The sequence below is a fragment of the Entelurus aequoreus genome, linkage group LG14 (genome assembly GCF_033978785.1).
Source record: "Entelurus aequoreus isolate RoL-2023_Sb linkage group LG14, RoL_Eaeq_v1.1, whole genome shotgun sequence".
Lineage (NCBI taxonomy): Eukaryota > Metazoa > Chordata > Actinopteri > Syngnathiformes > Syngnathidae > Entelurus > Entelurus aequoreus.
In genome coordinates, this window is record NC_084744.1 from 46,429,690 (window position 1) to 46,444,807 (window position 15,118).

The 15,118-nt window shown below is 38.9% G+C and overlaps 1 protein-coding gene across 6 annotated transcripts in view; it reads left to right on the forward strand.

Moving 5' to 3' along the window:
* Positions 1–15,118, forward strand: part of prpf40a (PRP40 pre-mRNA processing factor 40 homolog A) — a 49,219-nt gene that overhangs the window by 17,924 nt on the left and 16,177 nt on the right. For 5 of the 6 annotated variants that reach the window (XM_062069996.1, XM_062069994.1, XM_062069992.1 and 2 more), the window contains exons 4-13: positions 1,834–1,852; positions 1,950–1,966; positions 2,067–2,108; positions 2,576–2,686; positions 2,867–2,987; positions 3,167–3,191; positions 8,481–8,717; positions 8,797–8,902; positions 10,631–10,695; positions 10,788–10,952. In XM_062069996.1, the coding sequence (XP_061925980.1) occupies positions 1,834–1,852; positions 1,950–1,966; positions 2,067–2,108; positions 2,576–2,686; positions 2,867–2,987; positions 3,167–3,191; positions 8,481–8,717; positions 8,797–8,902; positions 10,631–10,695; positions 10,788–10,952 (908 nt within the window). Of the gene's footprint in view, positions 1–1,833; positions 1,853–1,949; positions 1,967–2,066; positions 2,109–2,573; positions 2,687–2,866; positions 2,988–3,166; positions 3,192–8,480; positions 8,718–8,796; positions 8,903–10,630; positions 10,696–10,787; positions 10,953–15,118 lie in introns of all 6 variants that reach the window. The other variant, XM_062069997.1, reaches the window with a different exon arrangement.

The window sequence follows — 15,118 nt, forward strand, 5'->3', positions numbered from 1 at the left end:
AGCAGGGTGAGAAAGCCAACAACATTCTCTTAATCAACAAAATTGTATTGTGACTTTGTGCACTAATTAAGGGTGCTTTGTCACCCAGCATGTTGGTAGAACAATTTTTCGTCTGATTGCAATTTTGATTAATCCTGCAGAGAAAGAACTCTTGGTTAGAGATCTTCCGATATGTTTATTTTTTATTTCTTTAGGGCCGATACCGATTGTAATTAGCCGTGTCCGAGGCCGATTCTCATTTACAGTAAAAGGGAAATGGACATATTGGCCTCAAAATTTTTAATAACACAATTACAAACTCCCAACACATAACTTGCCAGAGGCATGTTTATTTGTAAGTGCTGGGACTTTTTTGGCACAGTGACATCTCTTATAAGTTAAGTACACATTTTTATAAATAAATAACTCCGTAAAGTTTTGTATTCCTGAAATAATTTGTATCCCAAATTCCCAAGTGTTAGTATTGACTGTTAGCAGGCTGATCACCCAGCAATATTACACTTTATTACAAAATGGAAGTTATTAAGACATTGTAATGCAGCCACATAAAGTACAAAACGATAATGTACAGATCATCAAAAGCATTATTTGGATAGAATTAACATCTTTATCAAGGTAGGTAACTATCCACATTTTGTATTTAATGCATAATTAGGCAGCCTACACACATGCATGCGCACACACACACTTTTGTGGCAGCATATAAAAAATATTTTAGGGATACAAAACGATACTCAAATAACAACTGTGCTTAACTGTTCTGCAGTTGCTCGTGTAACACACACTAGTTTCTATTCTCTTCACAATAAAACTAGACTAAATTTTAGTTTGAGTTTGTAATCTCTCAATTACACCCACTTCTGTTTCCATATAGATATTTTTAGAAGCTTTGCTCCAAGTGATTCACACATAAACGTCATGAGGCTTGTGTGTGAGCGGGAGCTACCGCTTATGTTTACATTTTTACGGTTTTCTGCTCAAAGTAACATTGCAAGTAGTTGTGACATGGAGAGAACGGGGCTGATTATTCCAATCTCGGGAGCGTTTTCTGTTTTTACATACATTTGACAAATCTGTACACCCACTGGAGTTTCTCCACACTTTTCTCTCCGCCATGTGTTTGAGGACCCTGCAAAAGACATTGGTGAAAATTAGGGCTGCAACTAACGATTAATTTGATAATCGATTAATCTGTCGATTATTACTTTGATTAATCGATTAATAATCGGATAAAAGAGACAAACTACATTTCTATCCTATCCAGGATTTTATTGAAAAAAAACAGCATACTGGCACCATACTTATCTTGATTATTGTTTCTCAGCTGTTTGTAAATGTTGCAGTTTATAAATAAAGGTTTATTAAAAAAAAAAAAACCTCTGTGCATGCGCATAGCATAGATCCAACGAATCGATGACTAAGTTAATCGGCAACTATTTTAATAATCGATTTAATCGATTAGTTGTTGCAGCCCTAGTGAAAATGCAGATTGGCTCTTACCCATGTGTGGTTTGCATAACCAACCAGATGCTAAAGACAGAGAGGCACAGCTGCATCTAGGCCAAAAAAAAACGTTTTAAATTGGACCATCTGAATAAAAAAAGGCAGACGCTTGTTCGATGATCCATTCATCCATTCGATGATTTACAATTTAAAAGGATAGCAATGGTGATAGAGGTAATTAATACAATTCATTATCAATAAAAAAAAAAAAAGCAGGTGCCGATATACTTCAAAATACCAAATATCGGTGCCGATAATCAGTCAACTCCTACTCTTGATATTCAATTTGTTTTGGAAAATAATTAATCATTCTTTTTGTCTTTTCAACAGCCTGGCGTTGACACCCCAGGTAAGAATCTTTTTAACTTTACTAGTCGTGTTGCACATTGATTTTGTTAGACATGACATCTGAGTCTGACTTGAGTTTTTTTTATTGTTTTAAACAGCTGCACCCGGAACGACGGTAAGTGTAACTTGGGTTTTTTCTCATTTAAAGTGCATCGCACCCAATTATTAGTCCAGTACTTTACCTGCTGGCTTCTTGTCTGACTTCCTTTTTGCAGAGTGCTACAAATGGATCTCAACAGGAAGAACAGCAAAAAAAGGTTTGTGTGCAAAAATGTTGCAAACTGACTACTTTAACCATATTTCTTAAATACTAAAATAAAATACTAAAATAATAAACTACAACAAAGTTACACTTGAGCCTAGTTAATCAAAGTGATGTTATCACTACACTGTAGCAAAAAGCATGTTCTGATACATATTGAATAGAATGCCTAAAAAAAATTACAAAATGTACTAACTAGACTGTTAGTTTTATTAGCAAGCAAATATTCTTGACATATGCAATACTTGCGTTTATGAAGTCAGGTATGAGAAATAAATCATTTTCTATCAGAACCAATGCCCCTTTTTGATTTGTGTAAATTGGCAAATATAACATTTATGTGGTATTTTTAAAAGACATGTTCAATATTTGTATATGTGAAATGCATTATCTTGCAAATAGTTGGTTGCACAATTATCAACTTAAAAAAAAAAGTGTATTTATTTCTTTTTTTTGTCTCAGAAATCCCGCTGGACGGAACACAAATCAGTGGACGGAAAAACCTATTACTACAACACGGAGAACAAGCAGTCCACATGGGAAAAGCCAGATGATCTCAAATCTCCTGCAGAGGTACATGCAGTTAATATTGATCAAGTAATAAGAGTAAGAGTATTTAAAAGAGGGTGTGTACTGCACAAAGTCAGTTAGATTAATAGTATATCCACATAAATTACCCTTTTATTTCTTTTAAAGGCCTTGCTACTTGTTGGTGTGCATAGTGTAAAACATATTGTGCTTTTCCCCCTTTAGCAAATGCTGTCTAAATGTCCTTGGAAAGAGTACAAGTCCGAGACAGGAAAGCCGTACTACTACAACTCTCAAACAAAGGAATCCAGATGGACCAAACCCAAAGATCTGGAGGATCTGGAAGGTGAATAAACTGTTGTCTTACAATGTGCTTCTTAAAATATTGGCATCTTTGGTCATCATTTAGGCTCAAGCATGGAAATCCGTAGTCGTTAGCTCAACGTATTAATAAACCTGTCTCTCTTATCTCTGTTGTGCATTAAAATGAAAACCCTAACATCCTTCTCCTTTTCTTTATTTTAGCCATGATCAAGGCTGAGGAAAATGGGTAAGAGCTTTCTGTTTACTTTTCGGTAGCACTCATAAGCTATGTGCACATGGACACATTACACACTACAAGCCTAACCGGAATAAAAAATGCTTCATGTAAACACGCAATTCGGAATATTCTGACATGATCACACACGCTTGGATCAAAATGTCATTCCGATCAAGACGGGTGTATTATACCGAAAGTCATTCGGATTTTAGCACATGAAAACACATCTTCTAAAATTCGGGTTAGATTTATTCTTATTGCACATGTCTTTGATGTCAGCTGTACTTTGGTGGTGGAGGTGGGACTAAATTTAATAGTCTCTGAATGAAGCGATTTTCTTGCTGCTGACTTCCACCATTCAACATTTACAGACGTAGCGTTACATACTGTTGAGATTGTTGCTTTGAAATGAGACTAACAAAAACAAAAATATGGTCTGGAGCAGGGATGTCAAACATGCAGCCTGCGGGCCTAATCCGGCCCGCGAGATGAGTTTGCTTAGTGTAGAATTAAGCTGCATTTTTAAATTAAAGAAACTGCTGTTCTAAATGTGTCCACCGGATGATGCAAAAGCAATTCTGTTAGGCAAGCAAATAGTTTATACCGGGGTGAGCAAGTATACCAAGCAAGAGGTACACAGTAAAGCGGGGCTGCAACTCTTTCCCCTCAACCCAATGTAAAACAGGAGTAAAATAAAAAAATTGGTTACCCCACTTAAAATGCTGCATGAGACACTGCACATTGATATAATTCTGTGAAAAGTATTGTCTTCTGAGCAAATGTAAAGAAAGTGGACAATGTGTGATTTATTGCAATACTGTCAGTCTTAAGTTTATATTTTTAGTAGGGTTGTCCCGATACCATTAATTTGGTACCGGTACCAAAATGTATATCCATACTTTTCAAAATAAAAGGAACTACAAAAAATGTCGATATTGGCTTGATTTTAAAATAAAATCTTACAATACAATAAACATATGTTTCCTATTGCACTCAAAGAACAGTTTTAGAAGGTTAAAATATAAATTAAAAGGCATTATACACATTGGGTTTTTCTTATTGCACTCAAAGAACAATTTACAATTTTCCTTTTTACATATCGTCTGCCATAATCAAGGATTAGGTTAGAATATAATAAAAAAAAAGCTTTATTTACATTATATTAAATGTTTAATGTTTTATGATTGCCACTCATGGTCTGTGCTTTAACAAAAATACAACTACTAGTACTAAAAACAAAACTATGGATAAATGTACACATATAAGCCACGTAGAAGGTAAAACACACTTTCGTTAAAGATAAAACTCAAATTGTAGCAATTTGTTATAAAATATAGTAATTTCACTTGTATTAGTTGACTGCTAATTGGGCAATTTTTACTCCGCTAATATTTGGCATCAGTCCAAGCAGCTGTGTGTGCGTCTACGTATCTACATGTGCACAGCAGAGGAGCTGGTTAACTTCTGAGAGTAGTGTACAGTATGTGTGTTTGTGAGAATAGCAACGTGTTGCCTGAGTGACGTCAGTGAGTGTGTGGGCGAGCAAAGAGAAAGAGCGGCTGCACTGCACAGTCGAGTGTTGAACGGGTCCGGTTGTGTCCTGCAAAACTAATAATAAAGCAACCAGATTGTCACAAATCAGCGGCCTCGTCATTCTGACCTCTAAGCGGAGCTTAGCAGACACATTGGCGGGTAAAGTGAAGTGTGTTAACCCGACGAAAACATCGACCCTAAAGGGAAAGTCTGCCCTGTGCTCCTCTACTTCGGTCTGCACCGGAGCCGAACAGCAGTACAGGTGTAATAACTACATCATTACCTGTAACTCTTTAAACTCCTTGTGCAGATCTGAAAGCTTATTATTGAAATGTTTACTTAAGTTTGAAGCAAATGTGGTAATACTAATCGCCACATTTGAAAAGGCGTGCTTTAAAGCAACACTTGAAGCGCAGCGCTTCTGTGTTTTAAAGAGTAACCTTTATTGTTAGGTTTGAAGTCCAAATACCTCCATATTGCGTTTCATGCACACTCTTTATTAACCAATAGAATTGTCGTTTTTTTTGCCTGTCTTCCTCTCCAAGATGTTATTGCTTGTATGCACTTTGTGTGTCTGTTTTAACACACTCAACGTCATGCGCCTCGGCTCTGTAGTCACCGCCACACAGCGGGCATTCAAATGAAAGAACTGTATCGGTACTTTTCAAAGGCAGTATAGTACCGATTTCAATCAATTAGTATCACAGTGATTCCTGGAAGGCAGGGAGTAACTCAACCCTCTTGAATAGTTTCTACCTCACCATATCTTGAAAGAGGTATGGTTTGTTGAGTTGGCACAGGATTAATATGTGGAAATTAACAGTCAGGTTGTTGATACCTAGAAGAGTTTATTTGCTTTATTTATTTTTTTGTTCTATCCTAGATGAGCTGTGACTTAAAGGCCTACTGAAATGAATTTTTTTTATTTAAACGGGGATAGCAGATCTATTCTATGTGTCATACTTGATCATTTCGCGATATTGCCATATTTTTGCTGAAAGGATTTAGTATAGAACGACGATAAAGATTGCAACTTTTGGTATCTGATTAAAAAAAAAGGCTTGCCCCTACCGGAAGTAGCGTGACGTAGTCAGTTGAACATATACGCAAAGTTCCCTATTGTTTACAATGATGGCCGCATGAAGTGAGAGAGATTCGGACCGAGAAAGCGACAATTTCCCCATTAATTTGAGCGAGGATGAAAGATTTGTGGATGAGTAAAGTGCAAGTGAAGGACTAGTGGGGAGTTGAAGCTATTCAGATAGGGAAGATGCTGTGAGAGCCGGGGGTGACCTGATATTCAGCTGGGAATGACTACAACAGTAAATAAACACAAGACATATATATACTCTATTAGCCACAACACAACCAGGCTTATATTTAATATGCCACAAATTAATCCTGCATAAAAACACCTGCGTGTTTGTTACGCTAGCTCCTAGCTCCTCTGCTAGCTCCTAGCTCCATAGAACACGCCAATACAATTCAAACACCTGATCAACACACACAATCACTCAGCCCAAAAGACCGTTCACCTAACCCAAGGTTCATAAAGCTTATATATTTTTAAAAAGTTACGTACGTGACGCGCACATACGGTCAAGCTCTCAAATGTTTAGCAGCCAAGGCTGCATACTCACGGTACCTGATATTCAGCTGGGAATGACTACAACAGTAAATAAACACAAGACATATATATACTCTATTAGCCACAACACAACCAGGCTTATATTTAATATGCCACAAATTAATCCTGCATAAAAACACCTGCGTGTTTGTTACGCTAGCTCCTAGCTCCTCTGCTAGCTCCTAGCTCCTCTGCTAGCTCCTAGCTCCATAGAACACGCCAATACAATTCAAACACCTGATCAACACACACAATCACTCAGCCCAAAAGACCGTTCACCTAACCCAAGGTTCATAAAGCTTATATATTTTTAAAAAGTTACGTACGTGACGCGCACATACGGTCAAGCTCTCAAATGTTTAGCAGCCAAGGCTGCGGTACCTGATATTCAGCTGGGAATGACTACAACAGTAAATAAACACAAGACATATATATACTCTATTAGCCACAACACAACCAGGCTTATATTTAATATGCCACAAATTAATCCTGCATAAAAACACCTGCGTGTTTGTTATGCTAGCTCCTATGCTAGCTCCTAGCTCCATAGAACACGCCAATACAATTCAAACACCTGATCAACACACACAATCACTCAGCCCAAAAGACCGTTCACCTAACCCAAGGTTCATAAAGCTTATATATTTTAAAAAAGTTACGTACATACGCAAAAAAAAGTTGCGCACATACGGTCAAGCGATCAAATGTTTAGAAGCCAAAGCTGCATACTCACAGAAGCACGTCTGCGTCTTTGTCATCCAAATCAAAGTAATCCTGGTAAGAGTCTGTGTTGTCCCAGTTCTCTACAGGCGTCTGTGTATCGAAGTCAAAAGTCCTCCTGGTTAGAGTCTCTGTTATCCGAGTTCTTCCATCTTGACTGCATCTTTCGGGAATGTAAACAAAGAAGCGCCGGCTGTGTACTGTTGTGGCTGACTACGTTCGAAAAATACGTCCATTTCGCACCGACAACTTTCTTCTTTGCTTGCTCAGCTTCCTTCTCCATAATGCAATGCACATGATTGAAACAGATTCACGAACACAGATGTCCAGAATACTGTGGAATTATGAAATGAAAACAGAGCTTTTTCGTATTGGCTTCAATGTGGAAGGCATACCCGTGTTCCCCGGTCTACGTCACGCGCATACGTCATCCGCAGAGGCGTTTCGAACCGGAAGTTTAGCGGCAAATTTAAAATGTCACTTTATAAGTTAACCCGGCCGTATTGGCATGTGTTATAATGTTAAGATTTCATCATTGATATATAAACTATCAGACTGCGTGGTCGGTAGTAGTGGGTTTCAGTAGGCCTTTAAAGTATAATTGCTTAGTAGATACACTGCACAATTTTTTTCGTCAGAATTTATAACTCGCTTGAAATTTTTTGTCAAGAGGATTATTTGTGATTTGTACATTTTCAGAATGTGCTTGTTCTATTTTGGGCCGAGCTAAAATGAGTTTGACACCCCTGGTTTGAAGTGTCATTTGTCAATGTAACAATAAAAGAAGGGATCCTGTTGTCATCCTAACAAGGATTAATTCACGACACCAAAGCTACTTCAAGTGCTAACTGCTAGCCTCATACACATACACAGAATGTTGAAACATGAAGACGTGCCTTAACCCATACATAATCACAACATAAAAAGCACAGAACAGCTTGATTTCTAAAAGAGAGGTAAAACAAAAGTAGTGAACAGAAGAAAAAATGACTAATAGTGTGATAACGTCGGACAGGCAGAAATGTACAAAGCCATGTTTGTTTACAGTGGAAGTCGCTGCTTATTCAGCAGCTGCAGTGAGCAAACACGTCCAAAAGATGGCGCTGTAGCACAAATAATAACACACCTCTCAGTTTGTTAGGTTCTGCGCATGTCAACGTAAAAGTATTCCGATTTAAGGTGTGATGCTTTAAAATGCACATCATAAACAGATAATTTTTTCAGAATCCATGTACACAGTAATATTCTATTGCGAATGATGATCAGATTAAATAAATGTTGTTCATGTACATGTGGCTGGTGTTGCTTTATTTTGTGAACATCAAATACAGCCAAAATGAGAAGTGATGAAGTGACAAACGGTAACCTTTTAATAATCAATACAAATTTATCTTTTGGCTGATCTGATGTGATTGTAGAACAACAGACGTCGTCGCTGCAGTAGCAGCAGCATCATCTCCTGTTGTCATAGCGGATCCTGTACTACAAGTAGACAACACAGCATCTGCATTGCCTGTTGTGAAAGCAGAGCCGGCTGAAGCCATCCCAGAGGAACACACATCCCAGGCCGCCGTTCATCACACAGCTGAGGTCAAGACCGCAGACGCACCTGTGGCTTTATCAGAGAACACCGACCCCATTGAGGCCCCAGCCAGGTAGAGCCTAATCTGATCATCATGTGTAGTGGGAAGTCTATTTTTGTCTTTGTCTGAATATGACGCGTGTTCCCCTCAGTGTTGAAGTCACAAAGGAAGAACGTCCTGAAATTCAGAAGAAGGCTTACAAATGGAACACGAAGGAGGAGGCAAAGCAGGCCTTCAAGGAGCTGCTCAAGGAGAAGGTAAGTGAAAACATGGCTGTCATTTAGAAAGACACAAGCAAACACAGTGTGGGCCTGTTTGTGCAAACATGCAGTTTGGACATACAATGCTTTTTGCATCTGTAATAAATAAAGTATGTTGGTCACATCATATCAATAATAGATTGGAATACTGCCAAGCTTCATTTACTTTATTCACAAATAGTCTTGCCAACATAAATAATGTGTTTATCTCTTGCAATTTCATTGTCATCATCTTACTAATGAGCTAACTACTTCCAAAGCTGACTAAGTGGCTTCAGCATTAAGTGCTTTAATTTGAGACTGAACAACAAATCCATTGACTTAATGGTCAAAAGTAACTATGAGCATTTGAATGCCATTGGTTGCCTATGGAAAATAAATATATGTACATCTATATTTAAAGCAATTAGCATGTCTTGTCTGAATATTCTGAACTCCTGTTTCCATGTTAGTTGTAGTGTTGTGGGGGAGACATTTTCTGATTGGGATTTAAAGGTCTTCCACTTCATTTTGCATCAGTAGCTTCAAGAAGTGATTAAACAATCAGTTTTTCCAAGTCAACACACTGTTAAAGATCAGGTAATTAGTTATTATTCTGTGAAATGCAGGAGTATCGCTGTGCGCCTGATTGTCATGTGTCACTGATGTCCCGCAAATCCCAATGGTCCCTTACAGGAAGCAGTGAGAGTTGCCTGATGTGTTAATCAGCACATCTATTGCATTTCCATGGAAATCCAATCCCCTGAGCTGCCGCAAGGTTGCAGCTGAGCGGCTGATTGTCACCTCCTGTTGTTGTGAAAATGGGAAGCTGTACACCTTGCAACTAGAGTTTCTGCTCTAATATGGCCCTTTTTTTAAATATGCTGCTCTCCCTTGGGATTGTTTTGTTTTCTGAAATATCTTAATGCCTGGGATTAAAGCGGCAAGAGTTTGCGACATGTGTCAGTGAGTAAGAATAACTGTGACAAGTGACAAGCACGTGGCAGTGTCGACCCATAAAAGAGGCTGGAGGTCCTCCCTTTGAGAGACAAGCGGCAGAAAGGGCACTTACATAAATCCTCTGTGACACTTCTCTGAATGACGGGTGCTCCACACCTTTTAACCCTGCATCTATTGGTCATTATGAAAATGTCTCTGTCTTGTAGGGAACTCTTCAACTATCTAGGTCACAACAAGCAGCTGGTAATCAAAATAAATGTTCTTCCTTTATGGTTAGCCAAATAAAAATAAAAAAATCCAAGTGTAATGCAAAATATTACATTAACATAAAATGCTGTTTTAAAGAAAGGTGACTACCACAGCCTTGTGGAACTGTAGAACAGGAAGGTCCTGAAACCAGAGTCTTAAAGCTAATCTTTACCAGCCAACTGTAACAAAGTAACTTCAGCCTACTTATCATTCTTGAGAAATACAAGCATTCCAACGTCTTAATCCAGCCAATGAAACATGTTTTCAAGATACCAAAATATGCTAGTTTTTCATTTTTCACCGGTTGTAGCTATGGAATATGTCATCTTGAATATTTTTTATGTATTAAAATGACTGTGATTAGTCAGTTAAGGGGGATGAAACAAATTAGACAAATGCTCTGCTGTGCCTGTTGCGAGATCTATCATGGTTCCATTACTTCCAAGTGGTTGTCTCACCCTTTTTTAATAGAATTTGTAATAATTACATTACGTGAAATGGATGGAATTCATTATGTTCAACATTGTCTTGTTTCAGGGTGTGTCTTCCAACTCTTCATGGGAACAGGCTATGAAATTGATCATTAATGATCCTCGCTACAGGTACCACATTCATCTGTGATGGATATTTTTACTATTGACTGTAGCAATTATAAACTATTCCTATGACCTCACTTTTTTTTTTGTCTCCAAAGTGCTCTCCCCAAGCTGAGTGAGAAGAAGCAGGCTTTCAATGCATATAAAGTACAAACAGAGAAAGAAGAAAAAGAGGAGGCCAGAATTAAGTACAAAGAGTCCAAAGAAACCTTCCAGAGGTTCCTGGAGAATCATGACAAGATGACATCTACTACTAGATACAAGTATGCTCTTCTTTTTTTTTAATTGATTCGAAACTCCCTAAAAGATAATGTGCTTATGCAGAGAGCGTCACCAACAGGTCATGTGTGACTTAGGCTCGTCTTTGTTGGTACCGGCCGCCTTTCTTGTAAACGAGTGCTCATCACACCGATACTGTTAGTAAACCATTGCTGCGCTTGCAGCGTGAAAGCAAGACAACTTGAAGTATCGTTTGACACACAAAAACATATGCGTCGTTTATTCATCAAAGACGAGAATGAATGACTCCTAACATCGAGCGACTCAAAATGGCGGTCACAACAAACCCCCACCTTTTGGGAGAATCTCCTGACGGTCACTTAAAGGGGCCGCTCTGAATTACTCACTCTTAACTGCATATATGAATGCTAAACAAGAACTACATTGTTATGTATCCAACGATGATTTCAAATTAGAAATGGTCACAGCTGATGAGGTGTTTAAAAAATTGAGCGCGCTCCACCCTAACAAGGCCACCGGCCTTGATAATATTCCCTCCAGATTCCTCAGGGACTCTGCCTCCATCATTGCCCCGATCATCACGCACATAATAAACCTATCAATTACACAAGGCCAAGTACCAAAAGTAAGGCTGCAGCTAACGATTATTTTTCTATCGATTAATCTATAGATTATTTTTTTCGACTAACCGGTTAATCTATAGATTATTTTTTCGATTAATCTATAGATTATTTTTCCTTTTACCGATTATTTTTGTATTCAAAATGAAGATGAAAAAATAAATGTAGGCCCGTTTTTTCAAAAGGCATGGCTTTTATTTACAAAAAAAAAGAAGTAAGGCCACTCAGTCAACATTGACAACAACATGACTAAATATTCTGTAACAATGTAAACATTTAAAACTTTTAACATTTAACAAAATTAAAAGTAGCTTATTTGCTTTTTAATGTGCAAATATAAAAGTCAACATCCAGTGCAAATCTTAATATTCTGCAATAGTATAAGCATTTCAAAAGTAAAAGTATTGCTTATTTTGCTTTAAAATGTGCAAAAATAAAGATAAACATCCAATACAAAAAAGTGCAAAACGAAATATTCTGTAACAACAGTGTAAACATTTAAACAAAAGTGAAAGTATTGCTTATTTGCTAAAATGTGCAAAAATAAAGATAAACATCCAATACAAAAAAGTGCCAATCTAAATATTCTGGAGCACTGTAAACATTAAGTATTGCTTTTAAAATGTGAAAAATAAACATCCAGTCCAACACAATAACCAATTCTACTCATTCCAGTGAGTGACTAACAGTTGTAATGAAGAAAGGTTAGCATGTCTACATGTTTGGTTCTTTTCTTGTTTACAATATTCCCAGCAGCTGAAAATAGGCGCTCAGAAGGGGTCGATGTGGCTGGAACTGAGAGGTAATTAGCCTTCACCTCAAGCCAGGACTGCGAGTGAGCTGAGCTGCAGTTTATATTTCTAGAAGGTCAACGGGCTCATAGTGATGTTACTAGTAGTTGACTGGGAGGTGTTTATTATCATTTGGGGAGAGTCCGCTGCCTGATGCTCACCTGCTAAACACCTATCTGCTCCACGCTGAAGCGCTGACTACATGCGCTCTGAATACACACTGCTGATTGGCTGACAATGCTTCGTGTGTACCAATCAGATGGTTGTGTGGGTGGGACAATGCTGCGTGTGTACCAATCAGATGGTTGTGTGGGTGGGACAATGCTGCATGCTGAGACAGAGGCAGAGGAGCGAAGCAGCTTGTTAAGACTTTAGCAGCTAAAGTTAGCTTTAGCTTAGAAACTCGTTCGGTACACCCCCGTGCCGAACCGAAAGCCCCGTACCGAAACGGTTCAATACAAAACACATACCGTTACACCCCTAGCAGATACAAATGACACATTCATGTTTTTGTGTAATGATGACAACGTATGCTCGCGCGGACGATTGACTAGTTGATGGTTTTCTTTTCAAATGTTCGTTCATAGCCGTTGTGCTGCTATGATAGGCCATTTCCGCTCGACACAGTGTGCATACAACAACATTATTAGGCCGTTTATTGAAATACTCCCACACTTTTGACCACTTTTGGCATGCTTTTCCCCCCTCGCTCGCACCGCTCGCATCGTCTGCTTTGATCGTCTGCTTTGCGGTCCGCCATGACGGTAGTGTGACGTAAATATGCGACGCGTCGACGCCGTTAACCAATGACGTCGACTATGTCGACGCGTCGTTTCAGCCTTAACCAAAAGATTTTAAGATAGCAAGAGTAACTCCCCTCTTTAAAAAAGGAAGCAAATTGGAACCTGGCAACTACCGACCTGTTTCTATTCTAAGTTCCATTTCGAAAGTAATGGAGAAAATAGTTTATGAACAGGTCGATAGTTACCTTGCCACTAATAAACTCATGTACAAATTTCCAATCCGGCTTCAGAACTAACCACTCCACTGACACATGCTTTCTCTATCTGACCGACCACATCAAACATGAGGTGGACGCGGGCAAATACTGCGGCATGGTCATGCTGGACCTTCAGAAGGCCTTTGACATCGTTAACCACGCTATACTGTTGGATAAGCTCAGAGCAATCGGATTTAACAAAAACTCATGGAGCTGGATGCAATCTTACTAGGAGGGGAGGGAGCAGGTGGTAGAGGTGAACGAGCTGAGCTGTGGAGTCCCCCAAGGCAGTATATTGGGACCTTTACTGTTCCTAATATACATAAACGACATGTCATCGGCATGCGACTGTGAATTGTTTTTGTTTGCGGATGACTCTGCCTTGCTGGTATCCGGCAAGGACAAGTCACAGGTGGAGAAAATCCTCAGTGCTGAGCTGTGTAGAACTTGCACCTGGCTCGCTGACAACAAGCTATCCATACACTTGGGTAAAACAGAATCCATCCTGTTTGGGTCCCACATCAAACTTAAGAAAGTCAATGACTTCACCATAAAAGTAGGTGACATTTTTATCACCAGGAAAGATGAGGTCACCTACCTAGGTTCCATTCTAGAGGCTAACCTTTCCTGTGATAAAATGGCAACCAAGGTAATCAAAAAGGTTAACCAACGAATGAGATTTCTCTACAGAATTTCCTCTCTGGTCAACAAAAGCACCTTGAGGATTCTGGCGGGAACTCTCGTTCAACCCTTTTTCGATTACGCATGCACCTCCTGGTACCCCAGCACCTCAAAAACCCTCAAATCTAAACTCCAAACATCTCAGAACAAGCTAGTCAGGTTACTTATAGATCTCCACCCCAGATCCCACCTCACTCCTAACCACTTCTCTAAAGTGGGCTGGCTCAAGGTGGAGGACAGAGTTAAACAACTTGCACTGAGCCTAGTCTATAAAATCCGCTACACCTCCCTGATACCTAAGTACATGTCAAACTACTTCCTTAACGTAAATGACCGCCATAACCACAACACCAGGGGGAGCTCCACTAACCACGTTAAACCCAGATTCCGAACTAACAAAGGTCTTAACTCATTCTCTTTCTATGCCACATCAATGTGGAATGCGCTCCCAACAGGTATAAAAGAAAGGGCATCTCGATCCTCCTCCTTCAAAACCGCAATAAAAGTTCACCTCCAGGCAGCTACAACCCTAAACTTACACCCTCCCCGGATTGCTAATAATCAAATGTAAACAATCAAATGCAGATACTTTTTGTTATGCCTTCTGATCTCTCTCTCTCTCTCTCTCTCTCTCTCTCTCTCTCTCTCTCTCTCTCTCTCTCTCTCTCTCTCTCTCTCCACTATTTGATGTCCATATCCCCCCCCCCCCCCCCTCCACACCCCTGATTGTAAATAATGTAAATAATTCAATGTGATTATCTTGTGTGATGACTGTATTATGATGATAGTATATATGATAGTATATATCTGTATCATGAATCAATTTAAGTGGACCCCGACTTAAACAAGTTGAAAAACTTATTCGGGTGTTACCATTTAGTGGTCAATTGTACGGAATATGTACTTCATTGTGCAACCTACTGATAAAAGTCTCAATCAATCAATCAATCAATGTGCACAATCGAACAATGACAGTAAATAATGATGACAAAGTCAAGTAAACGGGTGTGGTGAATTATGTCCTTAAAGAAACCGCTAAAAGATCAAGTTTTATATTTAATGAAAATGAAAATATAAGTACTGCTGTAGCTCTGATA